Source organism: Echeneis naucrates, chromosome 22 (assembly GCF_900963305.1).
Source record: "Echeneis naucrates chromosome 22, fEcheNa1.1, whole genome shotgun sequence".
Classification (NCBI taxonomy): Eukaryota; Metazoa; Chordata; class Actinopteri; order Carangiformes; family Echeneidae; genus Echeneis; species Echeneis naucrates.
In genome coordinates this window covers 17,792,646-17,820,641 of record NC_042532.1, presented here as the reverse complement: position 1 = coordinate 17,820,641, position 27,996 = coordinate 17,792,646, and the positions used below count along the sequence as shown (strand labels likewise).

Sequence of the window (27,996 nt, the reverse complement as noted above, 5' to 3'; positions counted from 1 at the left end):
CCCAGCCGGACTCCCGGCCTGACTGCAGCAGAGCGGCTCTCAGCCTCGGACAGCAGGAATGGAATGAAAGGCAGCCGTGGGCGATACCAAGTCCGGGCTGCGCTGAGACAGGGGGGTGAGCCGTGAGCACCTCCGCGCTAACGCCCACAAAGAGACACTAATTTTCCACTTTTTACATTTTACACTACATCATTTGTTCATTTAAAACTACCGAGTGTGATTGTATTACCTACCATGTTTGGATTCAGACAAGTATTACTCGTTGATCTTGCCCCCCCACCCCCCCCGCTCTGGCGCTCCCACCCGCCGCACATGTATTCCTACGTCCCGGAGCTCCGGCGGGGACAGAATGTGGCTCCGTGACGGCGGCCGGACGACGACTGCTCCGCCGAACTTCTCCAAGTGTGTCCAAACTGCGGAGTTCTGCCTCTGCTCCGGGAACAGCCGGAACGAACCCGGTCGGATTACCTCTCTAGAAAGGAATAACTTGTTTTCTCATTAAACGGTGAGTTTTGTGTTTAGTGGTCATCTGGCTAGATGCTTTTAGTGTTTTTGTTTTTTTAATCTGGAGTTTTTAACGGTTACCGTTCCCGTGACGTCATTTTGGCTAAAGGAATTCTTTGTGTGTTTTACAGCAGAAGTTTGTTTTTGTATTCCCTCATTTAGTTCAGCTCACAGTTTTAAAGTCTTTAAACCCGTCACAAAGATTAATTACGTCGGTTCATGAGCTGTTTTTTAAAACAGGGAAAGATGCCATTAAAATATCCAATTCGTGTTCTGTTCATTTAGTCTACGTTTTTTGTTTTTTTTAATGGCGCAGGCTTTTTCTATGGGTAGTGCCACAGGGAGTTACTTTAAATATTTGCTCACTTTATTTCTTTTTTTAAGTGTGGTAACTTCATCAGGTTCCCTTCTTGTACCAACCTGGCGAAGGAAGAGAGTAAAGTTTGATTCCTTTAAATGAGTTGTGAAGGACAGGACAAATTTGTTTAGAAGACACAAACTAAATTCCTTCGTTGTTGTGCTATTATTATAGCAATTCTTATCCAGACGTCTGGCGAAGTCCCCTCCAACAGCACTGCAAAGTACTGTGGATGTCCTCAAACTAATGCAAATCAAACTCCCTCTTTTCTTTTTTTTTTTTTTGTATTTTTCACACATTGGAAAGTTGTTTTTCTAGTACAGAGGAATGTCAACAATTTCACCCCTGTTTAATATTAGACCAGAGCGACATCAGAAACAAACAGGGAATGGGACTCATGTTTTCATGCAGTGTTTCTGTTGACTTTTGGCTCTGAACATCGTTCAATTCAGTTTTGTAATTTTCCTCCAGAGCAAAATTATCTTTATCCTGGCCTCTTTTCAGAGGTCAGGGTCAGAAGGTGAACACCCCCTGAAGCTATTCTGGGCACTTGCTCAAGGGCACTTCAGCTAACATGTTATTTGAACAAATCCTGTAGTTATGTCAGTCTATGATAAGTCTCAATCTGTGAATTAATTTAATCTCATAAAAGTTTCCCAATGCACAATATTGCACAATGATATTCACTGTGTTTCTTTAAGTGACATTTTAAAGAAAGTAATCAAGGCTTGTGGCCTGCTCTGCAGACATAAGCACAGTCTGTCAGGGGATCCCCTGGATGGACTGTTATTACTTGAAACTCATCCAGTACACATGGCTGGCTAATCAGACCTTGTGGGGCTCATTCCCCAAGCCAGAATACGGTATATGGCCTGGTATCCAGCTCTGCTACAGCTGCTGGGGGGAAGCAGTAGAAAAACAACTTGTTTTTGCGTTTGTGACACTGCTTTGGCTCAATGGTGTAACACAGCAGAGTGAATGAAAGAGAGATGGTGCAGGTGCTGGCTGGGCAGGAAGAGCATTTCTAGAGTAGGAGACAAAAAGGAAATGTGAGAACAAAGGTGGTTGGTTTGTGTGTTGGTGACTCATTCATTTGAATCTGTGAAGGAATGTGCGACTGGATGCCCCAAAATTGCAGAAGGCAACCCCCGCCAAACCTAATAAATCACTCTGTGAGCATCAGATATGCTTTGCTATCTCATCCCGGAGGTTTCACCTTAATTTTCCTGTGCTGTCACATGATAACCATACATAACATATGACATTGTTTGCCACATACACACTTTGTAGGATCTGTTGCTTCCCTGATATTATTAGCGATTTCCCCAGTATTAAAGTCAGTACCAAAAGCTGAACTGAATCCTTAGCCCTGGGCTTGGCTTTTTATGATAAAACTCTGCCATGAATACAAACAGAATGTGTTGTGAAAGTGTTAAACAGAATACCTGAGCTGGAAGAGAAAGTGTCTGTTGAGCTATACATAGACAACTTGATATAACCTGTTAGACACATTTTACATAATTGTCTCCTCGCAATGTAAATTCTCTGAGGGAAGTCTGACTCTAGGAGGGGGATTCTTTGAACATTTCTTGAGCTTGTTTATAAATGCTTTCACTTTTCTTTATCACCCAATCTCTCTGTTCTTGTTGCAAGAAGATAAGTTGTAAGAGGAACCATATTTTGCGTTTCAAGACAATATGGGTCCTAGAGGTCCGTAAGAAAGGATGAGATTAGTGTTATAGCCATAAAGAAAGAGAAACTCTATCTGTAACCATCATATTGCATGTGTTATCTCCTCTGTGTTTCCAGCATGTGGGTGTGTGTGCAGTGGAATGTCCTTCTTGTTAGTTATACAGGTGCCCGTGGCACTCTGCTGCTATTAGTATATGCTACCCAGCCCATGTAGCTACTTTTGGATGTAAATTTTGTATCTCGGGCAAGCCAACTTTTAAACAGCCTGAATTCCAGAGTTAGTTAGCCTTGTACTTTTACTGGATTTATGTCCCGGGGGCCCTGAAATTGCTCAATAGAAGAAAACACAACAACCACCAATGCTAGTGTTACCTTCTCTGCAACTGCAGGGATGTTGAGTCCCTGTAGCCATGTGTCAAGTGCACCAAAGGAGGGTGGGGGGTTGCATTTGGGTCTTCCTGTATTTGTCTGCCTTTCTCCCTCTTCCTCCCTCTTCCTTGGATTGTTTTTCCTCTGTTTACTTGGCCTCTGTAGTGAAGCTTAGGTCCTTTCAAGGAAGTGGATCAGGGAAATTTACCCTCTGAAGATATTATCAACTTGTCTCACTCCAACTCTGTGTTTCTTGTATAATATTTTGTTGGGTTTTTAGCAGGTAGACATCTGACTGAGATCTAGATTCTTCCTCTGAACCTAACTTTAAATATCTATAATCTAAAACTAGCACTTTAATGCTAGTTAAAACAGTTCTTTGGGTTTTTTTGTAGGCTTAACAATCTGGCCAAATAATGGATTTATTATTATTTACCTATCTTCAAGTTTCAAAAGTTGTCAAGTTGGCAGATCTTATTTTTTTTTATTAAAATGCTGCAGCTAAGCAAATACATGGTTGTTTCTTGATGGAGGGGGAAAAAAACCCAAACAAAACCTTGGCTTGTTTCTATCTTGTGTCTCTCCTCAGGTGTGATATGTATACAATAGAGGAGACAAACCTTTTGTTGAAGAAGTTGCACACAGGAAATGGATCAAATCACTTGCAACTATCCTTTTCATTCTGTCAAAACAGACAATCTTCAGGTGTAACCAATCAGGATTGGGTTGGAGTTTGTCATAATTGCAGCTCATTTTTAACTCTCTTTAATGCTACTTGCTCCATTTTAAGCATTTGTAATGGTCAGGTTCATGTCTTGATGGTTTGTTGTATGGCGATTGCTAGTTTTATAGGGTTACTCATGCATGGTCCAAGCCCGAATGCTGGGCAGGGCGGGGAGGGAAGGGAGCGACTGCTGACTCTGTTCTAACATGTCTGGTGGTGCAGGCAGTTTGAAATGTGTGTGTAAGCGTATGCGTGTTCAGTCTTTAGTGAGAGTCACATGAAAACCTGATGTTATGAATGTTGAAATAATTTTCCCATAAAGGTAGGTAGCTGCATTCCAGCTGTATTTCACTGAAAACACATTGATTGAGCTTCCTCACACTTATTCATTACCAAGACAGAGAGTAGATATATTTCACCTGATCCTTCCTTATATTTTAAAGGTTGCGATCGGTTAACCCAGGAGCTTAAATAAGTTTGCATATTCCAAAAACTGAACAGTTTACAACACATTTAGTTGAATTATGTTGAATCAAACAGAGGGATAAAGATCGACTATAGACCGAGCAGATGACACACACAAGATTTCTGGGGTGGTTTGTCTTCAAAGAAGGCAAGTATACATTTTGACTTAATAACCCAGTAATTAGGTTTGCAAGATATATTTTTTGAATACTTTGTACACCAAGGGCGTCACACATCCCAACCAACAATAGGCGTGCAAAAATGAAATTGGCTTCCTTTCATACGACCTTTTGCAGTACAGTGTTGTATATGAAATTAGATTTCTTTTAGTACTGTATAAGTCTTGCAGCAAAACATAAACTGGTTAATGTTCAATAAAAATATTAAGCCAGTGCTTGAGATCAGTATCTCCATACGGACTGGAAAATCTAACTTGTTTCTCAGTTATTGCAGCCACAAAAAGCTGTGCACTCCCACATTCCCTGAATTGTTTTGTTTATCAGATAGATCAAGACCAATTATCTTAACTGCCAGTTATGTTTCATATTGCAAATCACTTGGCTAAATATACGACTGAATTGTTTAATGTTTGCATTACCGCCTAAAAATAAAACCCCTACTCCATTTATTTTGTATAATTTTGGAATACAAAGAATCCTAAGTGATCCATGACATTCCCAAAGTTTCGGCCTTCATTTGTCGACAAAGCCTTTGTCAGGAATGAGCAGTTAGACATAATGTCTGTCCACATTACGTCTCTTTGCACCGACAGCCAGTGCCTGAAGTCTTCAACTGTTGGCCAACAAATGACTTGAGCTGGGCATGTTGTAAATGTTGTGCTTTGGCATTTGCCAGGCTGTTAGTGAAGGCAGGCGTTGACTAAGTCTCTCCCTGTCACTTTCATAATTACATCTCCATCAAGACTGAGAATGACTCATCAAGCAGGAAGGCAATCCAGACTCTAAAATTTGCTGTAATTCCTGAGCAAGAGCTGCAAGGCTTTTGATTGCGAGTCAAAAGCAGATTGATGTGAAACGTATTTAAAATTCCTTTCTAGTAAGATAACCTCTCCAGTGAAATCAGATAATATGGCGCAAATATTGTTACTGCATTAACTATGCGAGTTGTAGTTTGGCCTGAGGCCACCATTATCTATTCTTTGACACTATATGAGTGATATAACACAATTACAATACCATGTGGTGTACAAACGTGACCAGCAGTGAATGAGTATGACATTTGATTTGAAGGGGGACATCCACTCATTTGTTTGTCAAATCCTGGATTTATATGAGAAACATTTACTCTCTTGTTTACTTTCATATTTATTGGAGCTAATATAATTCAGATGCTACATTTCATCAACTTGCAATAAGACATTAAAACCTGTGTTTGGTTCTCAGACTTGAATTTGACTACAAGGGACAAGCAGATTGTTTACCTAATCTCTGAGCTGGGTCGTAATAAGCAAGGATTTTTGATTGTCAAGACAAATGTCTGCCAAATGATCTTACGGGCTGGGGCTCATTGCAATCAAGGTCCTACATAGTGCACAGTGTTTTCTCTCTGCCTGAGATTAGGCTTAAAGGCTAAATGCAGACAGAGCAACCAGGTATTTATGGAGGAGCAGCTAAACATGCTTCCAGCCACTATTCATATCAGCAAGGGTCACAGCTATATGTATATACAGCTAGGGTCACAGCTATATGTATATATACAGAGTCTGTTGACATGCATGATAGACAAATATATAAAGGAGAATATTATCAGAAACAGGGCAGCTTCATTTGTCAAGCAAAACAAACAAATGATATTTTTCCGGTACATGACAACTGCCTCTGACTTACATCAGGATGAGCCGGCCACAATCCAAAATAGATGTTTATACCATCCGGAATTTGTGGTTTGGGTGGTCAAGAATGTCGGCCACTAGTGTGCTTCTTCCTCTTTCTTTTGAACAGTCCTCCTTTTTGTGCACCACTAGGTTAAAAGGAGACGAAGAAGGAAGTCTCACTGCAATGGCTAATGCCATCTTGCGAACAATATGATTTAGAGCCACTCGTCAGCTCAGCAACATTTCTCATCAGCTGAATAAACATATCTTTTGGCAGGGAATCGAGGTAGGGGGGAAAAAAGGATGAGTTCCCATTCAGGTTTTGTCGTTGGCACCATTTATAAATCCCTGTTCCCTATCAAAAAAGCCTTTTTGACAGGGAACCTTTTAATGTTTGAAGGACAGTTTGTGTCAGCATGTATATCCCCTTGGGTGTCTTTGCATATGATTGGTTTCCTTTTCAAAATACTGAAAGAAAATAAAGGACCTGGGTCATCACAACTGGTTAAACATAGAGCATCAAGAACCATCACAGTGGGGTATAAACTGGCATGCTGGTAATGAATAATGTCTGAAATCTCACATTAATCTTACTTTTAATATATAGTTAAAACAACCAGGAGTCTTAAAACTGGATAAAAAAGCTAAAAACTGTCCCAGTGGTTACACATGGAAGGAGGATGTGGAGGACAACGGGATAAGCTAACCTGATGCACACATGTAGTTGTAAAGCAGGTAAAGCCAAGTGAATAAGTCACATGTGCAGTTATTTTTTTGTAGCTCCAGAGCAGGGATTACAGCTCAGGTTGTAGGATGCTGTCAGATGATGTAGTCCGTGGGCACGAAGAGTTGGTGGCGGTGCTGCTCGCTGTGTGCAGCAGGAATCAAAGGCCGCCATTGTTGGAATGAGAAGCAGATGTTGGTGAGGAATTTTCCTGACTGCAGCAGTTTTTTTTTTTTTCTTCTTCTTCTTCTTCTTTTTTTCATGTCAGAGCTTTGAGCGCCCCCCCCCCTTGCTCTCTCCCCCTGCTGTATATACACACATCATCTTCCTCTCTCCCTTTTCTTATGCTTTGACACATGCTGCACCTGAAGCTATTCTTAAATCAGCATGGTGACAGCCACCTTCACTGGGCCTGTTCCACCTTCAAGCAGAGAAGGTTCTTCAGAGGCTTCTTCCAACACATGGACATGACTCTCCAGCCCTCTGATGTGAAAGGATGAAAAAGACAGAGGTGTAGTTGTGATGAAGGCCCTCTCTCGCTGTCCCTGTGTGGGTTGGTGTCATGCTTGACTCTGAAGTTTGCCACGTTGACAGAGTCTCTGTTTGAGGCTAAAGGGTGGAGGAAGCTTAGTTGGCTGCTCTTTGTGCGTGTGTTGCTTTAGATGGACTTCAGTATTACATCACATGTTGCTCGGCAGTGAAAGGGGGATGGAAAGCAGCAGTAATTCCATTATCCAGCTCTGTCCTCACTCACACACAGTGTTCCTGGTTCAGAGACTGTAAGAGAATCCGCCCTTTAATTTCATGGTGGACGTTCCCTCTGTGATGATCTCATGTGTAGACCAGACATGACACAATAGACCTTTAAACCCATCAATAATGACTATACTCAGTTATGTCTGAATGATCCATCTCTGCACGAGACCCAGGTTGGTGTCCACTTACACCGTTAACATTCAACAATATAATAAAAAAGTCACAATGCGTCTATGGAGGAGCGTCTAAAGGGGTCATATTTCGAGTTGTAAATGTAATATGATATAATTTCAACAAAGCTTACTTCAGGGCCCATTAACTCTCCTCAGGAAGAGATGGCAAAGCTGGATATGTGAATGTTTCCACCTTGTGCATGAATCTCATGCCAGGATGGATGAAGACCTGAGACACAGTTCTGAAAAATTCCCCATCATTTGTGACTGTAAATCTGTGGCCCTGAAAATTCACTGAAAGTCCATAGTCAAGCTTAGCTCAGGAAAGCACTGTCAAAATGTCCATACTAGTAATTACTGCTCACTTAAGCTCTCACTAATGCTCAACTTAAAGACAAAAGAACAGATACAATATTTTTTTAATGCAGAAATTGTGCTTTAATGCTGTTAAAAAGCCTTTTTTATACAATCTTTGAATTTGAAGTTCTCACTTTGTCTTGATATTTTCCTCAACTTGTTTTTACCATTTAATCAAGGCAGTGACAAAGACCATACCTTGTCTGCTCTGTTTTAGGAAGTACATCAATCAAAAATGGTTGTTTTCTGCAACTAATGCGTTTGTCCTGGTTGAATAGATTCACTTTTGCTCTCTGGAGGAGAAGCAAATGATGTATGGATGTGATTCAATTAGATGGATCGCACTTCTAATTAACCCTGCTGCCATCAAATGGCTCAGCTGTTCTGTAGCAGCACCCGGCATATGGTCATGGCAGGAGGACCAGAACCTTACCTACTGTGTGTGTGTGTGTGTGTGTCTGATGCACATGCATTTCTTTTTGTCTGCACGTGCATATATGTTGTGCGTGCAGTGCAGTAGTGATGTGTCAAGGTCAGCAGCAGCACAGGCAGCCATCCCAGTCATGGCTCATCAGCAGACTTTGCTGAGTGGCTGGTTGCCTGCCACACTGCAGCTTTAATAACCAGCCTTAATGAGAACTGATGCTGTATGTAAACAGTTCATACGTATTTGTGTCTGCTTTTTTCCCACAATGCTGCCTGTCTGTGCAGCAACAAAGAAGTGTTGTATGCAGGCAGCAGGCATATGGAGTGGGTACTTAGTCTGATTAGCGTTTTCTGACTTTGCAGCAGAAGTCCACTCTTATACTTAAAGCTGTTTGTTGGTATCAGTATGATTCCAGTGATGTTTTCAGTGCTAACTGATGACCAACTTGCTGTAAACAGGTTGTTATAGTGATGGCATTTTTTGGTTAAGGTGTAGGAAGTTATGGCTTACAAAACCTTTTCAACATTTCCATTCCATTTAAAATGCTAATTGGTTTTCACTCTGTAATGTGATATGGCTCACTATCTCTCCAACCTGTTTTCAATGACAATGCACCTTAAAGGTAAATAGTAGTCAACAGGAAGAGGTGATAATCAGATTGATTGTTCTTCAAATTCTTTTGTCTGGTCTGAGAGGTTTCACACCCCTTGGAGGCCTCACACGATCTCAGGCACAGTTCATGCTGTGAGCTCCTCACTACTTTCAGGATAACAGTTTAAGTTGTAGATGTTTGTGTGTCCTAGTTGGTAGAGGACAAAATACAACTTTTGCTGTCATACACTAACACTGATATGATCATGATAATGAAATTATTTTTAAATTATTGTTTTTATTATTATTATTAAATTATTTCAGTGATACTGAAAATTCAATGAATAAAAAAGTCAACATTTATTTCAAAACATGCTAAAGATAGAATAATATTATGTGTGAAGATTTATGGTGCTTGTATGTACCTGTCAACATCTCCTGACTTCAGCTCAGATTATGTGAATAAGGTTTGGAACAGACGGAGCTCTTGAGTGTGGATTTCAGCAGACAGTAAAAAATTCAACCATGTCAAACACATGACAGCTTGTCAAGGCAACTGACACAAAACTGATGCGAGAAGGAGAATGTGGCGCTGCTTGGCTGAAAGTACCAACAAACTTAGACATCCTTTAAACTTCCAAAGGGCTGCGTACAAGTTTCTTCACATCTGTTCAAGTCAAGCATGTTGATACCACATTTCCTTTTCTGGGTTTGTGTTTCTGGTTTAAAATGCCCTGCAGTTAAAGTTGAGAGCTGGTTTTCTAATGTTTTAAGTTCCAAACTGTTAGAAACCAATTGTTTTTTGCTTTTATGACTTCCCCTGTCTCTGCTTTTCCTTCATGCCACTACATCAGTTACTCTGCAGACAGATGCTCACATGTTCCTGTGGAGTCAATGACATTCCCCTGCACTGAGTCGTGTATCTGTGGACATAAGCAAGAATCCTCATTTTAGTTCAGCTGTCTTTTATTTCCTTACATCCTGGAGATTCATCTTTCTTACACTTGTTACGCATTGTTTTCATGTTGAGGCAGCACAATGGCATAGCGGTTAGTGCTGTTGCCCCACAACAAGAAGGTTGGGAGTTTGGTGCCCAATGTGAGCTGAGACTAGCTCCAGCACCCGCCGCGACACAGAAACAGATACGCGGTAGAAGATGAATGAATGAATTGCATTTGATCACAGCCCAGTGCACTGATATCATGTCCTTTGCCTTCTTTGGTCTGTCTCCACAGTGGCGACCTACAGCTTGAGTCCACATGCCCTGCTTTGTGAGTGCTGCTTGGCCTGCTGAGCCCATAGGTGTTGGTTTGTCTACACTGGGCTGCAGCTGAAGCAGGACTACAGCGACTACGTGGTGGTGTCTGTGCCTGTGGTGGAGGAGGCGGGTCGTCAGAGGGCCCAGAGCCCTGGAAACAGGCGGCGGCGCCTGTCCTGTCCCAGCCACACAAAGATGAACAAACTGAACTTCCACAACAACAAAACCATGCAGGACCGCCGCTGTGTCTGTGTTTTTCTGCCCAATGATGACACACTCGACATCATAGTCAATGTGAGTAACAATATAATCACTTCTTTTAGAGAAGCCCTTCTAATGTGGGAAGAGGAATAGTGTAACTTCAGATATTCAGGGGCAAATGTTTAAAGTAAAACTAAAACAGAAAAATGTTTCCTAATTCAATATAGCTTGCTCTCTAAGGAACAAGTGAACACTGCTCTTGTGTTTATACAGTAAATATAAAACTACAAAATATAAAACATATGAATTAGTACAATTAGACTAGCTTTTTCCATGGTTCCAGTCTTTTTGCAAAAAGAAGCTAACCAGCTGCAGCGTAATATTTATTGAGCAAATATTAGAGTTCCATTGACCTTCTCATCTAAGAAATGTACAGTTGTGACTTCATAATAAACCTTAATTTCTTAGCAGCTCCTTAAAGAAAACTGTTTAATGTTATAGAAATAAGCAGTCGTATCGTTTGTGTAATGCATATGATTAATTACAGATGAGCTTGAAAAGATAAACATGATCTTCTCCACCATCTTGTCTTGTTCCCAGGTGAAAACTTTGTGCCAAGAACTGTTGGTCAAGGTGTGTGACCTCCTAAGGCTGAAGGACTGTCACCTGTTTGGACTCAGTGTTATTCAGAGTAAGGCATCTCATCACAAAGAAAAACTATCTACCTCTGTTTGTGTGGTCTCTTGTTTTGAGCTTTATACATCCTAATTTTTTGGTGTTTAACCTTCATCTTTGTTTTCTGTAGTTCTCAAACTAGTGGGAGACCAGTTCAGTTGTGTAATTTTCAAGATATTTAAATTTACTAGTGATTGGTCAGCATGTGGGCAGCACGGCGGCATAGTGGTTAGCGCTGTTGCCCCATAATAAGAATGTCATGGGTTTGGTTACCGGAGACTGTGCGGAATTTGCATGTTCTCTCAGTGTTTGCGTGGGTTTCCTCCGGGTACTCTCGTTTCCTCCTTCTTTCCTGTTTAGACTGATTGGTGACTCTAAATTGTCCATAGGTCTAAGTGTGAGTGTGAGTGGTTGTTGTTCTCTGTCAGTCTCTGTATGTTGGCCATGCGATGGACTGGTGACCTGTCCAGGGTGCACCCCGCCTTTGCCCAATGTGAGCTGTGATTGGCCCCCCATGACCCGTAAACAGATAAGAGATAGAAGATGAATGAATGAATGGTCAGCATGTGGTCACATCACACAAACCGTAGACTGAAACCACTAATAAAGAGCCAGAACCACAACCACATTGCTTTTCTCAGACCAATAACTTGGCTGCGAAACAGGAATCTGTCCTTAAGGCAGCATCTCTCACCTCTCTGTCATGACGGTCTCACAGGAACCAGGGGTGCTTCGTCCTTACTGGCCAGAATTGTTTTTACAGTGACGAGATTCAGTGGGGGTCGTGTGTGTGGTTTGAGTCACCGTGTCTGTCTCATGGTTGGGCAGACAGCGGGTGACAGTTGTGGCCAACTGCAGAGAGAGAGTAAATTGCAAAGGCAGTGCTTTCGGACAGCTGGCCTCCACATGAGCCAATGGCAGCCCAGCAGGTCAGTTGTGCAGGAGCCAATGGGTCTGATTGTTGGACATTCCTGGAGTGCTTGTCTGAACAGCGTGAAATCCCCAAGGCAAACAGAGGCCACCCACTCCCAGTGTGACACCCACTGTCCCCCCAACCATAGCATCAGACAAACATGGATTCAACTGCATCTGTTTTCTCACTGTTTGGTTTGCTGTGCAACATCAGCTGACACTCAATATACATAATTAATGTTAATGTAAAAACAACAGTTGGTTGTTTTTAAGCAAAATAACCAAAATTTCACTTGTTAGACTCAAATTCAAGTGCAAAAGCAAACATGGGCTGATGTATGGACATGAAGGCAAAAGAAGCTCCAGGAACTTGATCATGAAAATCATTGTTAGTTGTTGTGCTCTAATAATTTTGGATTAACTTGTTCAGTTTTATTTTTCCATCACTTTTGCCCAAAGGTCTTGTGACACTCCTACAAGTTTTAACAAAAGATTCTTGTGTTTATCTGTTGCTCAATATAAACATATCAACTATATCTCATGTTCATGGAAACTGAAACAAGAGACCACAAACATTAACTTTAAGGGTTCACCCAAATCTAACAACCCCCCCACCCCCCCACACACACAAACACACACACAAAAAAAAAGTTCTTTCCCCATTTAACCTTCATCCACTTACATTTCCAGCGATGTACAACTGCACAAATGGCTGTAAATGAATCCCTTTCACAGTGGGGATCTTTGGATCAGCCTGAGCATCAGGGATATTGTTTCTGGAAACAATCGCTGCTGCAAGTTTTTCAAATGTAATTTTTGGATTCTCTAAGAACCGCAGATTAAAAAACCTCAGCTGTAATGGGATGGCGGCAGAAGTCTCCAGTGCTGAGATGTCAAATTGTCAAGTAAAACCATAACTTTGTAGAGAAATGCTTAGAATTTAAAATGGTGAAAACGGTGTTGTACATGAAGGTTACTACTCAATGTATACACAAGTCACGTAAACACACTCATTCCTGTCAGTTTCCAAACTTGATGGAAATTCTCTGGTGCGCTTTGAGAAAGGCTCAGCTCCTGTGCTTCATTTAGTTTAGCTTTTCAACAGGTTTTCATTTTATAGAAACTCTGAGTTGTCAGATCAGCAGACTGCAGCTCAAAAAGTACATCACTTCTGAAGCAGACTAAGTCGTGACGGAGAGAGAGAAGAAAAAATGAGCGGGAGCACCAGAGGCTCTGAATACAAAGGGAAGTGCAGAGGCTGTCTGAAGTGATTTCTCTGAGCCACTCTTTGAACAGGGCTCATTCAGGAGGGATTTCTCTAAGCACTCCAAATATGAAGGGACCTTTACATCTGCACACACACCTTACAGACACACACATAGGCAGTGATTACACAGGAAGTGTGTGTGATCTAAATTTGCCACCCTCCTCTGATAGATAATGAACACATCTACATGGAGCTGGATCAGAAGCTGTCCAAATACTGCCCCAAAGAATGGAAGAGGGAGGCCAGCAAGGTAAGAAATTTTGCACAGGATCCTTCAGTTACAACATTAAAGTCTTCACTTTCCAGTTACACAGACCTAAGTCCCACACTGGATTTTATGCAGCCTCCACCTGGATTCACTAGATAAATAAACTCCAACCTAAGGTAGATTACAGCGCCTCAGTGAAGATCCATCCACTGCTTTCAAATCTTGATATTACAGGAATGACAACACAGCCAGAGGTTGCTATATTTGGCTCTTATTCAGTTACTCTCCATAGCTCTCCCTAAAACCATAAATTGTTGTTTTTATCATTTTGTGTGTGTATGTGCTAAATAAATTACGAATGTGCTAGCTTATCAGCTTTAGAGGTGTTCATTGACTATTTATGCTAGGCTAGGCTACTCTTGTGGCTTTACCACCGTTCTACATTCACAGGGATACAAGAGGCCTATTAATCTTTACAAAGAGACAACTAAACACACCTGCTAAGATATTCCTCACTTACTAACTAAAATCACTGTTTGTAAATGGTTGTAAACAAAAGAAACAGGAAACATAAATATAACTTTAATTACTTTATTTAGTTATGATTGATTGAGATGTTATTTTGGCCAGACTGTGCCTTCAAATAGAGTTCAGTGGAACTTAAACTGAAACCAAGTGATATTTCCTCTTGCTGTTGCCAGCTGGAGATGGAGTTTGATTATTGTACTCTTTGGCCTATAAGCTACTCCAAATTTGTTTATTTTCCTCAATATTGACAGTACTCATTTGTCTGACTTCATTGATATTAGATTTAAAGACATTTAACAAGGATTTTCACTTTTTTCCTTTCCCCAGGGAATCGACCAGTTCGGTCCTCCAATGATCATTCACTTCAGAGCTCAGTATTATGTTGAGAATGGGAGATTGATCAGGCAAGTAAAGCCCTGAGACTGACTGACTGAACACCACTTCAGCACTCCAGTGTACATCTTTTTAATTCTGCTTTCTGCCCTGCAGTGACCGGGCAGCCAGGTACTACTACTACTGGCACCTGAGGAAACAGGTGCTGCTCTCTCAGTGTATCCAAAGAGAGGAGGCCTACTTCCTCCTAGCAGCCTTCGCCCTGCAGGCTGACCTCGGCAACTTCAAACGCAACAAGCACTTTGGGAAATACTTTGAACCTGAAGCCTACTTTCCCCCATGGGTGAGCGTTTCTAACATGCACCGTATGTGCCCTTGCACCCACGTGTGTTAAATTTGGCATTAGAAAAAGGATTGACTTATGAAGACCGACCATTAGTCTGCATGGACCCTTTTTGTAATTGTTTACACCTTCACGTCTGGCTCTTCCATGCCCTCCTGCACCTGATCTCATCTTATTTTATCTGAGTCACATACATTTGGTCCCTTTGAGTGGATTGTTTTCATTATCAGTCACTCTGTCACAATTAAGTGGTAAGGCCTTGTCAGATGACAAGACAGATTCCCTCCACTGCTCTCCAAAGTTTAATCACTAATTTATAAGTTGATGTTCTTCAATGTCCATGATTGAAATAGGTTTACGCTGAATAAGTCCTTCAATAAAATGCTGTATCTGTGACTGAGTGGCTGAAACGTACAGTGGAGGTTTGTTTCAGACTTTCAGGAGGCCCGGCCTGCAGTGTGTACAGTATATGGGTCTGTCGCCATCTGCCATAAATCATGCTGACCAAACACTTAGCGACAAAGCATGTGGGATAATGAGAACTGGGACACCAAGTTTATTTTTGTCCTCAGTAGTGGCACACAATTATTTTTTTCATACTTTTTCTTTTAATCTGGAGAAATTCTCTGGCTGGCATGGCCATACAAACATGACTACCACACCCGTATGATTGCACTCCGCTTCCTGTGATTAGTCTCCTGCCTCCTTATGACCACTTGGAACTAGCAGTGACAGGAAATTGTTAGATGATGAGTGCTCCCCTACAGTAAATCCCCCCACAGATTTTAGTGCTTAGAAAATGTACAAAATCTTAAAAAGCCACATGCAGAGCTTAGCAAGCATGCTTCCAGCAGATCCTGTCTCCGGCTCTCATTCAGTCTCTCCAGGCTGACATCTGTTTGCCCCATGGCATGCAGCTAATGCAGCCAATCTGCTGTGATTAGACCGTACAACTTCAGGGCAGCCAAGCCTGACTTCTCTCCTCTGCCTGTCTTTTTCTCTTTTACTGTCCAGGTGATAGCCAAGCGTGGCCGTGAGTACATCCTGAGGCACATCCCAAACATGCACAAAGACCAGTTTGCCCTCACGGCTTCAGAAGCACACCTCAAATATATTAAGGAGTGCGCTCAGCTCGATGATGTGACTGTGCACTACTACAGACTCTACAAGGTGAGAGATGGGAATATGCGCACTAACTTTTTTTGTACAAATACAAGTAGCCTTTTCCAGCAAAGATGGGATTGCTGTTTTTCTCTGAGCAAATGAATCCCTATGTTGGTACCAACACTGGCACACATAGTCTGCTGCTTTGTTAGATCTGGAAATTTTATGTATTAACAGTTCATTCTTCTAAATGAAATTTGCCATACATGTTTGATTTTCATCCCTTTTAAACAGGACAAGAAGGAAGTTGAAGCATCTCTGACCTTGGGGCTGACCTTACGTGGAATTCAAATATTCCAGGTATAGTTTCTTTTTTGGGGGACATTTTTGTTTTTTGATAAATATGAGAGAAATTCAGGAAGGAAGAGAGAGGGTGACATGAAGCACTGCTGTTATGACTTAGTCCTGTTGGCAGACACTCCACTGGGTAACCACAGGGGCCTTCCAGGTACAGTTTCTTAGTTAGCTGTCAAATATGTAGCTCATAGAAGTTTTAAAATTTTTTATTTGCTAGCAGGATTCATTGATTTCTGATGAGGTATTACCGTTTTGACATTTAATTCCAGGTTTATTTATTCCTAATTATTTGTTGTTATTGAGAGCTGAGAGCTAGACAGAACCCAAAGTGCAGTGTGTGTTTTATTGAGGCCACTGCCTTGGCTCAGCAGTTCCACACATCCGGCGACATCATCCATCATCTGACAATGCTTGTGCCGACACAAAGGCCGTGTTTGTGTTTATCTGCTTAAGCACGAGACAAAGAATAAAATATTTGTCAGCATAATATTCTTCAAGAGCGCTAAAAAGAATCTTCATGATTCCATAAATCGCTGTGTGGCCATCCTGCATTGTAGTTCATGATCTTGTTAAATAAAATGAAGCTGCAATTCAAGCAGCATGACTGCTGATGTAGTTCTAGGAGAATTTTTAACAACTTTATTATTGTCTTTGTTCAGTTATTAACATTATTGTCTGTGGCTTCCATCACTGACTTCATGTGTCCTCTGTGCTGCAGAACATCGGCTCTGTGAGGCAGCTGTTGTACGACTTCCCCTGGACCAACGTTGGGAAGCTGGTGTTCGTGGTGAGTCACATGCACCAGAATCATCACCAGCATAGACATATTTCTTATAGGTTTTTCTGTGCCCATGTCAACGATGACGAAATCCGAACATCCCCTGGCTCACAGTAATGTTTGTGAAAGCCTAGCTCCTGCTCAGGGTCATGGAAATGTTTACGCTAGGCTTCTTTTCTCCACACTGCTGTTTTATCTTTGCCATGCAAGTCCTCTGGAACTAATCAGGGATTTAGAAAGACCTTTTTTTGCACATGCACATATACATGCATGCTGTATATATATTTCCTACATGTACATGTAATCAGCAGCAGTATTTTGTCTTATATGAAGTTCACAACTCTTGATTTAACTGTTTTATCAAGTGTCACTTCTGTCCAAGTGCCCCTTGAAATAAAGTCCTGTTCTTCTCAGTCAGGCTGTCGTTACTTTGAGCACAGCAGTCAGTTAATTTGCCTCCATGGAGTCTCTGTTATCAAAAACGGGACAGAGAAGCTTATATTTACCTGTTATATCTCCTTGTGACAACGTTTGGCTCCATTTTAGGTATAATGGCTGTATGGTCTCTGTCAAACTTGCTTTGTTGGTCCAGAATGTTGAAGGTTTTTTGCCTTGATTTAGTTTTGGCGTATTCCCCTGAAGACATCCTGTTTTCCTCATTCCTGTATTTTTGGTGGTTTCCGTGCGTCTGCTGTCTGCAGCATCATGAGGGCGAACCAGCGGTGGCGTGGCTGTGGTTTCTCTATGGACATGAAGGGCTCCTCGTGGCCCCGTCCCACCCTTCTCCAGAATAACAGGCTTTCTCTTCCACCCCACCCACGAGTCACGTCATCCAACACCACTGCCACCACGGCTGCAGCAACGGACGAATGAGCCTGAGAGCGGGGCAGGGCGGAGGGATGTGTGGGTCAATAAACACCAGATGTTACAAAGGTTTCAGGGTATTTTGAATCGGGGATTTTGGCCAGGGTGCCTTTAGCTTGTCTTTGGTATGGAGGTCTAAGAGAAGGAGGGGCATGTTTTCTCCTCAGTGTTAGAAAAGAGTGGAATTTTTGTTTCTGATGCAATACAGGAAAACAAAGTTGCATTTATGTTCATCTTCAGCCCAGGAGAGTTCGAGCTGCTCCCACTGATGGCTGAAATGAAGTCATCGCCCTCGTGCCCTGTGGTGTGGGATGGAGCGCCAGCCTCTGACGTGCCAGTAGTCTGGCTGATGCTGCTGTTGTAGAGAGATTGTTGGATAAAACATCCACTTGGTGATGCAGGGAGTTTTCGATGTGTGTGGCCTGTTTGGGGGATTATTAAATTTTTTTTTTTTTTTTTTTTTTTGGTAGAAGGGCAGAGAGCTGTCCAGCTGTACAGTGTGTTCAGACAGATTGACTATGTTTACTGCATGAGACACAGAACTTCTCTAAGTAGTTTCCACACACCTTTTGGTAACCTGCTCCACACTGGTCCATGCTATTTACATTTGGTCTGGATTTGAATTAGCACACCAGGGACACTGTTGTTTCAGTATGTGTGGTTTTGGGATCATGTTGGCTCTTAACCTTTTATGCATCAAACATCAAACTCTCTCTTCTATGTGCCATTAGTAAGTGAACTTCTAACCACTGAGGATGTTTTTTAGAAATAATTTATTCACAATATGTAGGATGGAAGGCCAATATGAGGAAGTTTGAGTTTCAGACATTCGTGTCACTGGACAAACTAAGATGACGGAGTTGGCAATGTGAGGGTTACTTCTGTCATGGCCTGGTCTGACAATGTAGAATTTTATCCATAAAATTTGGGTTTAATTATCCTAAATTAGGGATTTTGTCTGCTGTGAGACATCCTTTTTGGTTTCTGACTGTTCTGTATCATAAACCGCCAACTTTGGCAGATTGACGCAGGGGGGTTCATAATTACATCTTTAATCTTGACATGAACTGATAATTAGGCCAACTCTGATATGACGCAAAGACATTATCTGACTGACATCTTAGTAGGTTTTATTCTAGTATGGAATTAAAACAAATGATAGGAGTGACAAAATACACAAAATGGTCCATCATAGTTACATTACATCCCTCAAATACTGAGATGGTGCTCTATGCATTCATAAACTTTTGCTGTCTTTTGAAAAACCAATGGACATAAAGCCCCAAGCAATTTCTAAATGCAGAAAACGTTGTTGGAAGCAGCTGGCCTTGAGTTGTTGCCTGAGGCTACACACTGCAGTGTGCGTGGTTTGTGTTGGATCAGAGACTTTAGTCACATATCAGCCCCCATGTCTGTCTGTTGGTGTCATTTCTCCTCTGCCAGCTCCAGACATAACAAACACTAGAGCATCTTTAGTATATAAAGTGTCAAATAGTGGGATTTTATTAGACTAATTTACCCTGTAAATACTTTTTCAGCATGTTAAGCTGACGTATATAACATGTAAATGAAGGGAGAGCGGACCAAGCATAGCAGAATCTTTGAGATAGAAAGTATCACCAGAGAGAACAGGCTGGGTTTATAAAATAGAGATGTGATGCAGCTGCATCCTGTACTGACTCACTCAGTTTGGCTCGTTCTCACCTGGCTACTGCCCAGTACAACTCCAGAGTTTTACTGGTGGCCACTAGGAGCTGCAGAGGGGCAGTTTGAGGTTGAAGATAAACACTCAACTTGAAGGATGGAAGAGAATATTTCTCTTTCATTTTCCCACCCAGAGTTTCCTGCCAGTCTGGGGTTTTGAACAGGAAGTCTTTGAACCTTGAGGATACCTCTGCCCAGAGAAAATGATCTTGCAGAGGAAAGCCACTGTCAAAAAAATGCCTGTTGAATTTACTTCCTTACAGTGCAAAGCTGAATACCGATAACGTGTTTCTCAGCCTATATACAGGCTTTAAACATACTTGGAATCAGCTGGTTTCTTTAAAAATGTCTGAATGAATAATGTGGAAGCTTTGTCCTGTGGTCAGATATGTGCAGCTCTTTGTGTTTTTGCAAGCTTTAAATCCACCCATCATCTTTGAAAGTCCAAACCCTGCAGAAATGTTTATAGGTCTGTATTGAAAACAATCCCGCTGACACTAAAGACAGCTGCTATTGGACCGAGCTTCTGCCAAAAGGCACGGGAGAGAGCACAAACCCACCATTTTAGTTTTTCCGTGTATTCAGCCAATACGTCCTCTGCCTGGAAAATCATCAAAACTGCCCATAATTCTTTGTTTCAGTGTCTGTATGAAGGAATTTAAAACAGACACATGAACCAATTGTTGCATTGTGTTTCATTGTGAGTACACAATAGCTTTCAACAGTCCTCGCTCTGCCTCTGATTTTTATTTTTTTTTTTTTTTTCCCTTTGGGTCTGTCTCGACCTTTCAAATCCACATTCCTCTTTCTTAAACTTTCATTATTAACAGCAATGAATCAAATATTCCTGTAACCAGCATTCATGTTTTTTCCCTTCCGCTCTCTTAGGGGAAGAAGTTTGAAATCCTTCCTGATGGTCTCCCATCGGCCCGTAAACTCATCTATTACACAGGCTGTCCGATGCGTTCGCGCCACCTCCTGCAGCTGCTCAGCAACAGCCACCGACTCTATATGAACCTGCAGCCTGTTCTCAAACAGGTCCGTCGACTGGAGGAAAACGAAGGTATTTTCCACAAACTTCTTTGCTTTTATTTTATCTTAAACTGGGAGCCAGAAAACAATAACATTAAAGTTGGAAGCCATAAAACTTTAGTGCTGCTCACTGTTGCAATAGCAGTTTAATACTACAGCAACTCCTCCAGGGACAAGTAACTTCCTGGAGTCTATATTTGCTGCCTGGCAGATACCTAGGAAGTAGTCCCACCTGTACAACAACAACAAAACTTTTGCACTGCTGAAATGAGATATTGGATTTTGTTACCCAGAATGTTCAACTTTTACACAACGCTTGTAGTTAAACTGTTCTGTCTTTACACACATTTGGGCAATGTCTAATTTGTAATAAATGTTCATATTTTTCTGTGGCTGGTTTCAGAGAAGAAGCAGTACAGGGAGTCGTACATCAGCGATGCTCTCGAACTGGACATGGAGCAGCTGGACAAGCGTTCCCGAGCCAGCGGCAGCAGTGCAGGAAGTATGTCTCACCACAAGCGCCTGTCACGCCACTCCACAACCAGCCACGGCAGCTCACACACTTCTGGCATCGAGACAGACAGCTTCAGGGCCCCGGGTCAGGCTCCACACAGGCCCCTACGAACCTGCAGCTCGTCCACAACCAGCCATGGTAGCTCACACACCTCCGGCATAGAAAGTAGCAGCAAGGAGCGCATACTAGATGATGACGGTAAGAGTGAGCAGTCACTGTCTCAAAAAAAGTTTTACGTGTTTTAGTCATTTTTGTTGTAAGGTGTAATAATTAAAACACTTGATCCTGCAGAGATTGAGATGCTAGTAGACGACCCCAAAGATTATGAAGAGCTTCATGAGATGGCTCTGGACCAGGAGCTGTGTATCCACATCACTGAGGACATGTTGACGATGTCCCCTGATCAGACCAACGGGTACTCAGGTACAGCCACCAAAAGCCAGAAGGAAATACAGTCAAGATAGACAGCAGCATTCAGTACAGGGAGAAGGAAAAATTAAACTTGACTTTTAACTCTGACTAAAGTAGTAGCAAAGCAAGATTTAAAACCAGAGCTGGATAGCGAATGTACAAACACCCGTTAAAAACAAGTAATAACCTGAATTAAACCAGGACTATCCTATCTCTTCAGGACTGATAGTGAAAGATGTCAGCTCCTCCACTTCAAGCTCCTCCGAGACCGTCGTCAAGATGAGAGGACAGAGCATCGAGTCTCTTCCACAGGTAGTTAAGATTTAATGTAACTGTGAAGTGCTTCAGGCCTTTGTTAGGATGTCGATAGCTGGTCACACAGATGGTGATTTCCCCCCTTTACCCTAACCCTCCCCCCTAACCCTAACCCCCCCCACCTAAACTTGAACAACAAATGTGAAGTAGATATTTGTGTTCATAGTAAAAATAAATGCGAGTATGTGATTATCAGGTGATTTCGTGCTTTTTTTTTTTTTTTTTTCATACCTCTGATTTTGTCCGGCATTTCTAATCATGTTTGTTTCCATCCACAGACGTCTGCATGCAGAAAGCCAGAGTCTTCAACTGACCGACACAGCCAGTCCCTTGACGACATCCGGCTCTACCAGAAGGACTGTCAGCAGTGGGCGGAGCTCTGCCAGGACACCGCCCACAGCTACACCTTTGGCTGCGCCCAGGAGCTGAGCGACGGTGGCGGCTACCAGGGCCTGGCTGATCAGCGCGCTGGCATGCTCGGCGAGCAGCACCCCTTCCCCATCAAGAGAACCAACAAGTACTTTTCCCTGGACCTGACCAGCGACGAGGTCCCAGAGTTCGTGGTGTGAATTGAAACAGAAACAAGACATTTCACCTCAGGGTGAACGTTTCCCTCCTCAGATGCCAGATGTGGAGATGCTTCTGCCCTCAGGGAACGAGAAAAGGCTGTTAAAGTTGGAAGGTGATGCAGAGGTTGTTTCTATTTGGAGCAAACAGACCGGATGACTTAACTGGCAGCAAGTTGGCTGTGTCTTCCGTTACCACTTGAGATATGTAACACATAATTAATGTGCAACATGGAGGATCTTCTGGCTGAAATGGAAATCTTGATCTGCGCTCAAGAGAACCTGTGACTTTAAAACATGTGAAAGGAAACAAAAGGGATCACTTCATTGTCTTTGAACAAAAAACACAGAAAGCTATTTTATTCGTCTGTCTCCTTCAAACTGGTTTCAGCTTAATTGCCTGCTTAATAAACTGTGTGCAGGTAGACTTACAGCAGACGCCGTCATGCACAGACACATGACAAGCATATCAAAGATTTTCTGTGGAGGACAAAATCACTTTGAGCTATGAACCAAAGACAAGAAATTACATGTTTCTACGTCCACATTGTTCTTGCCATGTGCAGCTGTGACAAAAATATTTCTGTCATGGTGGGAGGGAAAATGGACCCATAATCCTTTGAGCCAGATCAGCCATGGCTCCCTCTTTTCCCCTTCTACGCCACTTCATTTTACCTCAACAGGAGGTGCAGTGTGCCAACCTCCCACTCCCCCTCAGACCGGACTGTTAATCATGTGCGGACACACCCGACGTGCCTTCATCACACTATGCAGGTGTCAAACCCTTGCCTTGACAATCGCACACCTTCAGCTTATTCGTTTTTAAAGGTTCAAGCCATCAGAATTTTATGTCCTAACATTTATTTAAAAGTTTCATTATCAGTTTAAGCTGCCATTTCAACACCTTCAGTAACAAAAAGATCCGGATTTCAGACCATTTCATGTCCTGTGAAATCCAACCGAGTATCCTGGGAGGAATGAGGTCAAGTTGGTTTCTACATGTCCTGACTCGCATTCAGTTTGTGGCCACAAAAGCTTCCCTGTAATCTAGGCTCAAAATGGAGCCCGGGCTGGCTGTCCGCCAAACTGAAACATAAATTTTGATGCATACATGCGTCTTCCTTTGCTTATGTTACTTTTCATCAGTTGGTTTTTTTGTTTGTTTGTTTGTTTGTTTTTCTTGCATTTTAAACTGGAATTTGTAAAAAAAAATTTTGCTCCCATCCTTCTGTTTTGCCTGAAATCTCTTTACATGTTGTATGTTTATATGGGCTCATTGAGCTGTCCAGACTTCAATATGTTGAACAGTTATTTTGTGCATGGTTGATGTCATTCAGTATTACCATCAAATGTACTTGACAGTATTAGGGACGTGTGAGGTGGCTCTGTGGCTCTGGACAAGAAAGACTGGTTTCATTATTTTTATCTCGCAGGAAGAATCAAGAGAACTGTAGCCTGTGGGAACTGAACGGTTCTGTTACAAACTCTTATTACTCATAACTGACATTACTAAGTTTAAATACACTACAACTGATGTGAATGAGAAGGTTGTAAATCACGCAGCTCTGACTCAAAGTGCCACAGTTACAGCTTTAAAATGTTCAGTTTTTGTCAGATTTAAATCAGTGTCATCGTGTTTTTGTTTGTTTTTTAAAGATGCAGCCATATTATTTTTTTATTCTATGTGGGGACTCTTCAGATTTATTTAAAACATTTGGTGGGAAACACTGCTCTGTAACCTTTAAAATGACTTTTTAGTTTGAGAATGAACTCTCAATTATTTAAGCTTCATACAACTTTCAAAGTGGTTGAAATGATCATATTAGAGAAAATAAGAGAAAAATAATGATTCAGGTAAGTAAGGTAGATTAGGTCTTGTGGTATTGACCTTTTTTATCAAACTCTCAAATTAGTGTGTTGCACACATTATGATTTTGAGATGTTATTCAAAGAACAAAACAACAAATATAGTGGTTAAATGTGCAGTCAGATATTATGTTCCAGAGCCAAACTGTGTGATGGGTCATTTTATGTTTCTAAAATTCTTACAAGGCGTAATGAATTTTTGAGTCATCCCAAATCAGCAATGTTTGTTTTTTTTTTTTTAGATGTATGTGTATTACATAACAAATACATAAATTTTGATATTGCAATGTAATTAAAAACTATAACTATATTTGTTACAGTTTGTTTGCTTCATGGTTTTAAACTTATTTCTACTTTTTAATGGTAAATGTCTTAAGTCATATTTTGATGGACAATAATGTGTCTTATAATAAAACAGTATGTGTTAAGGTACATAGCCATACAGTCATAACCCACGTCCTTAAAGTCTTCATAATCAGTTCTAACTTCCTTCTCTGGCTTCAATATGTGGTCATACTTAAACTTTGTATGAGTCTGTATGTCTGTGTCCATAATCCTTTCTGTGAAAGGATCTTCCTTCAGGAAAAAAACGAAAGATTTTTTTGTCACCCTGTACGTCAAAAGGAAAAAAGGAAAATGGAAAAAAAAAAAAGATTTGTTATTATGAAGTCTGGTCCGTGCCTTCTTGGTACTAACGTCGTCAACCCTCAATATCCAATAAAAAGGTACATTTATCTACCAAAGTTTTGCTTTTTTGTGGTGTCTCTGCAAAAACTGAGCCAAATGGCATTTAGTTTATTTGTCCAGGAAACAGTTTCAATCAGAAAAGAAGTGTGAAAATACCACTTACATGTATTAAATGTGCTGTTAGGACATAAATGCTGAAGTTGCTTCGCAGGCTGTTCTGTATGTTTCATTAGGTTGTGCTGCCCTCTGGTGTGCTGTACCTCCACACATGTGAGTATCAGTTTGCCCTGAAGGTGGCAGCCTTGTTTGCCACATCAGACATGAACTGAGTGTGCTTGCCCACTCAAAGCAAGTTGTTATTTAATTTTATTCATTTGAGCAACAGACACAAAAATAACTTTTCAAAGCCCCCATATGAGGCAGTACGTTGATTTTAAATATGGATTCTGTGAATTTAGCTCTGAAACAGAAACTGGATGGCCGGCTCCTCTCTGACTCAGTGCAGCAGGAGGCTCCTGTCTGGGCTCCAGCTGGCCTTGCCCCTAAGGTGAAGGAAAACTTTGGCTCCCTCTCCTCCTCCTGGGCTGCCTTCATAAATCTCAGTGACAAGATTGAACAGATCATTGACTCCTGAACCATATGTGAAGTGTTAAGATTCAATCCTGTCGGTGCCTGCAGCTGAGGAACATTACTGAGCTCAGACTGAAATGAATATTTCTCTCTTCCCCTCCAGAGATCTCTTTTTTTTTTCCTCTCAATATCAAAGTCTGGTCTGACACCAGTCTAAATTTCTTTGTATTCTTCAGAAAAGAGAGTTTTATTGATGAATAATAGTTTTGATCCAGTCTTTGTATCATCCAGGGATGAACCCAAACAATTGACGTGATAACTAACTTTAACAGCTAGCGCGCATGCGTGTTTGCTCTGCTCACGGAACGCGCAGCCGTTAGCAGAAAGCTAACGGACCGGAGCTAACTGGAGCTAAAAGCAGCCGGGAAAATACAAGAGCATTCTGTATGTATTAGTAACTTTATACCGTCACACGGGAGAGATTATATTATTAAAGTGTATAATGCATACTTGATTTCAAGTAAATGAAGGGAAATTGTGGCCAATTAAGTTAATCGCGCCACTCGTAAATCTTTGGCTAATCTTTAGCTTGTTAGCAGTTAGCTAGCCGCTAACTAGCTTGGCACTATCTCAGCTGTTGGTTTAGTGGAATTAATATGCGGTTGTTTTTGGTCTAGATACTTCATATGATATAAAAAAAAATGAATTTAGTATTTAGTTTACTTCAATAAACTGTAAATTGTCCGTTTAGCTGTTCCAGGTTTTGTCAAAGTTCAGGGCTGGGAATTATTGTCTAATAGTTGATAATATGTCTGGAAGAAATGCGATCTGTGACTAATAATAAAGTCAGTTTGTAGTGTAAGTCAGCCCACTTTCAGTCTTTAGATTTGATGGTTTTGGCCTCTGAAATGTTACAATTTACTGCCAATTTATGTCTTGAATTGCAATAAAAGATTTGCTTTAGACTACTAGTTGGTTCACATTTTTCTTCTGTTGGCTAATTAATAATTAAAATAAGCCTGATTTCCTTTTCTAAATAAAAATATTATCAGTCATTGAATAAATAGATACTTTGCAACACAGGCACTTTAAATCCCATTGGAAACCACAAATAATGAAAATAAAGTTAAAAATTTTGCCTCAAATAGACTTGGCTGTCTAAAGATATGAGATAAAGGCCGTCTGTTCGGTTATCTTGGTGGCTGGGCGGAACGCCTAAACGTATTTTCCCCTCTTCATTGTTTCTGCAGGTCCAGCTCTTTGCCTTTGTTTGGTCTCTGCATTATGGAGTGACTGTTGTCTTCTGAGGAAGCCCATCAGATGTGGTCAAAAGCTGCGGCGGCACCAAGTAAGTGGATGTTCTGTTGTGATGTGAAAGTGAATGCAGATTAAAGTGAAATGCAAAAATTACCATTTTATAGAATTTTAAATGCAGGACTTCAACTAGTAATTGAGTATTTGGCAAAAGTAGTAATATTAAGTGCTAATGCAATACTAAGTTCTGCAGTCAAGATTTAAGGTGAAAATATAGAGCCATGTGATATTGTAGAAAAAGCCTCCATCAGAGGTTATATTTGCAGGATTTTTTTATACAAATGCAGTGGATTTTAAAAGAGATGTGTTTTGTTTTTTTTTTTTACTTTTGATGTAGGTTCTCTGTTTAAAATAAACCTTTATAATGTAATGAGACAAATGAGGAGGAAAAAATGCTGATCACCACAAAGAGACTGATGTACAGTTTAAGAGGAAACATGGATGCTTTCCTCAGCGAGCTCCACCTCCTTCCTCCAACACAGATAACGTGTCGCTCCCCTCTCTCTCCTCCCCGAGCTCCACAGCTGTACAGGAAATCAGTCATCCACCATCCACTGCTGTCGCCATGGCAACACAGAGGGGGAAATCCATTCTCTCTTACTGTCACCACCCCCTCCTCCCTCTCCCTTCTTCTGTCTCGTTGAATTAGGTGTAGCTCTGCTCAGGCCATTTTTACTCTGTTACTGTTGCATTTACAATCAGTGAGGTCATCATGTGATAACCCCATTAACCCACCCAACATTGAAATTATGAGAAGAAGGTTTTCATCTGCATCATTAAGAGCCATTTTCCTTCCTGATATTTGCCATATTTCAGTCACCTTTCAGTAAGTATGATCTATGGACGTGTGTGTCGTCGATCTTGATTGTTTGAGAGCATTAGGTGACTGTGTGTATCCAACAGCATTGGTGACCTCTGTAAATCCCATGGGGCATTGGTGTAGGGCAGGCGGGGCAGCTCTGCTTGGCTGGCCGGCAGCTGCCTGGAGGAGCCAGATGGTCACAAATCAGAAATGAAATCCAGGCCCTTCCCCCGCTATTCGTGATAACCCCACCCCTTGTGCATACACACACACAAACAATGTGTGCATCTTTCATCTTCCTCCTCCTTCTCACAGAAAATCACAATTGTTGTGATGATTGTAACCGTTCATTACTGTAGAGAAAATAATATAACATTGTGCCTATAAAAACCGAAAAACATGAACAACCTAAA

General features: G+C 41.4%; 1 protein-coding gene across 1 annotated transcript; it reads left to right on the top strand.

Moving 5' to 3' along the window:
• The first annotated feature begins 6 nt into the window (after positions 1-6).
• Positions 7-22,347, top strand: frmd6 (FERM domain containing 6). The gene is made up of 14 exons (XM_029494082.1): positions 7-505; positions 10,210-10,526; positions 11,034-11,124; positions 13,458-13,537; positions 14,351-14,427; positions 14,513-14,699; positions 15,714-15,869; positions 16,098-16,163; positions 16,879-16,947; positions 20,395-20,569; positions 20,942-21,250; positions 21,344-21,475; positions 21,684-21,775; positions 22,057-22,347. Exons 2-14 carry the CDS (start codon positions 10,428-10,430, stop codon positions 22,345-22,347), a joined length of 1,824 nt encoding a protein of 607 aa, XP_029349942.1. The 5' UTR covers positions 7-505; positions 10,210-10,427.
• The last annotated feature ends 5,649 nt before the right edge of the window (positions 22,348-27,996 follow it).

Coding starts and splice junctions, on each gene's coding strand:
- frmd6 (XM_029494082.1), top strand. CDS start 10,428: ATGAACAAACTGAACTTCCACAACAACAAAACCATGCAGGACCGCCGC. Junction 10,527..11,033: donor CACTCGACATCATAGTCAAT/GTGAGTAACAAT, acceptor TCTTGTTCCCAG/GTGAAAACTTTGTGCCAAGA. Junction 20,570..20,941: donor TCGACTGGAGGAAAACGAAG/GTATTTTCCACA, acceptor GGCTGGTTTCAG/AGAAGAAGCAGTACAGGGAG.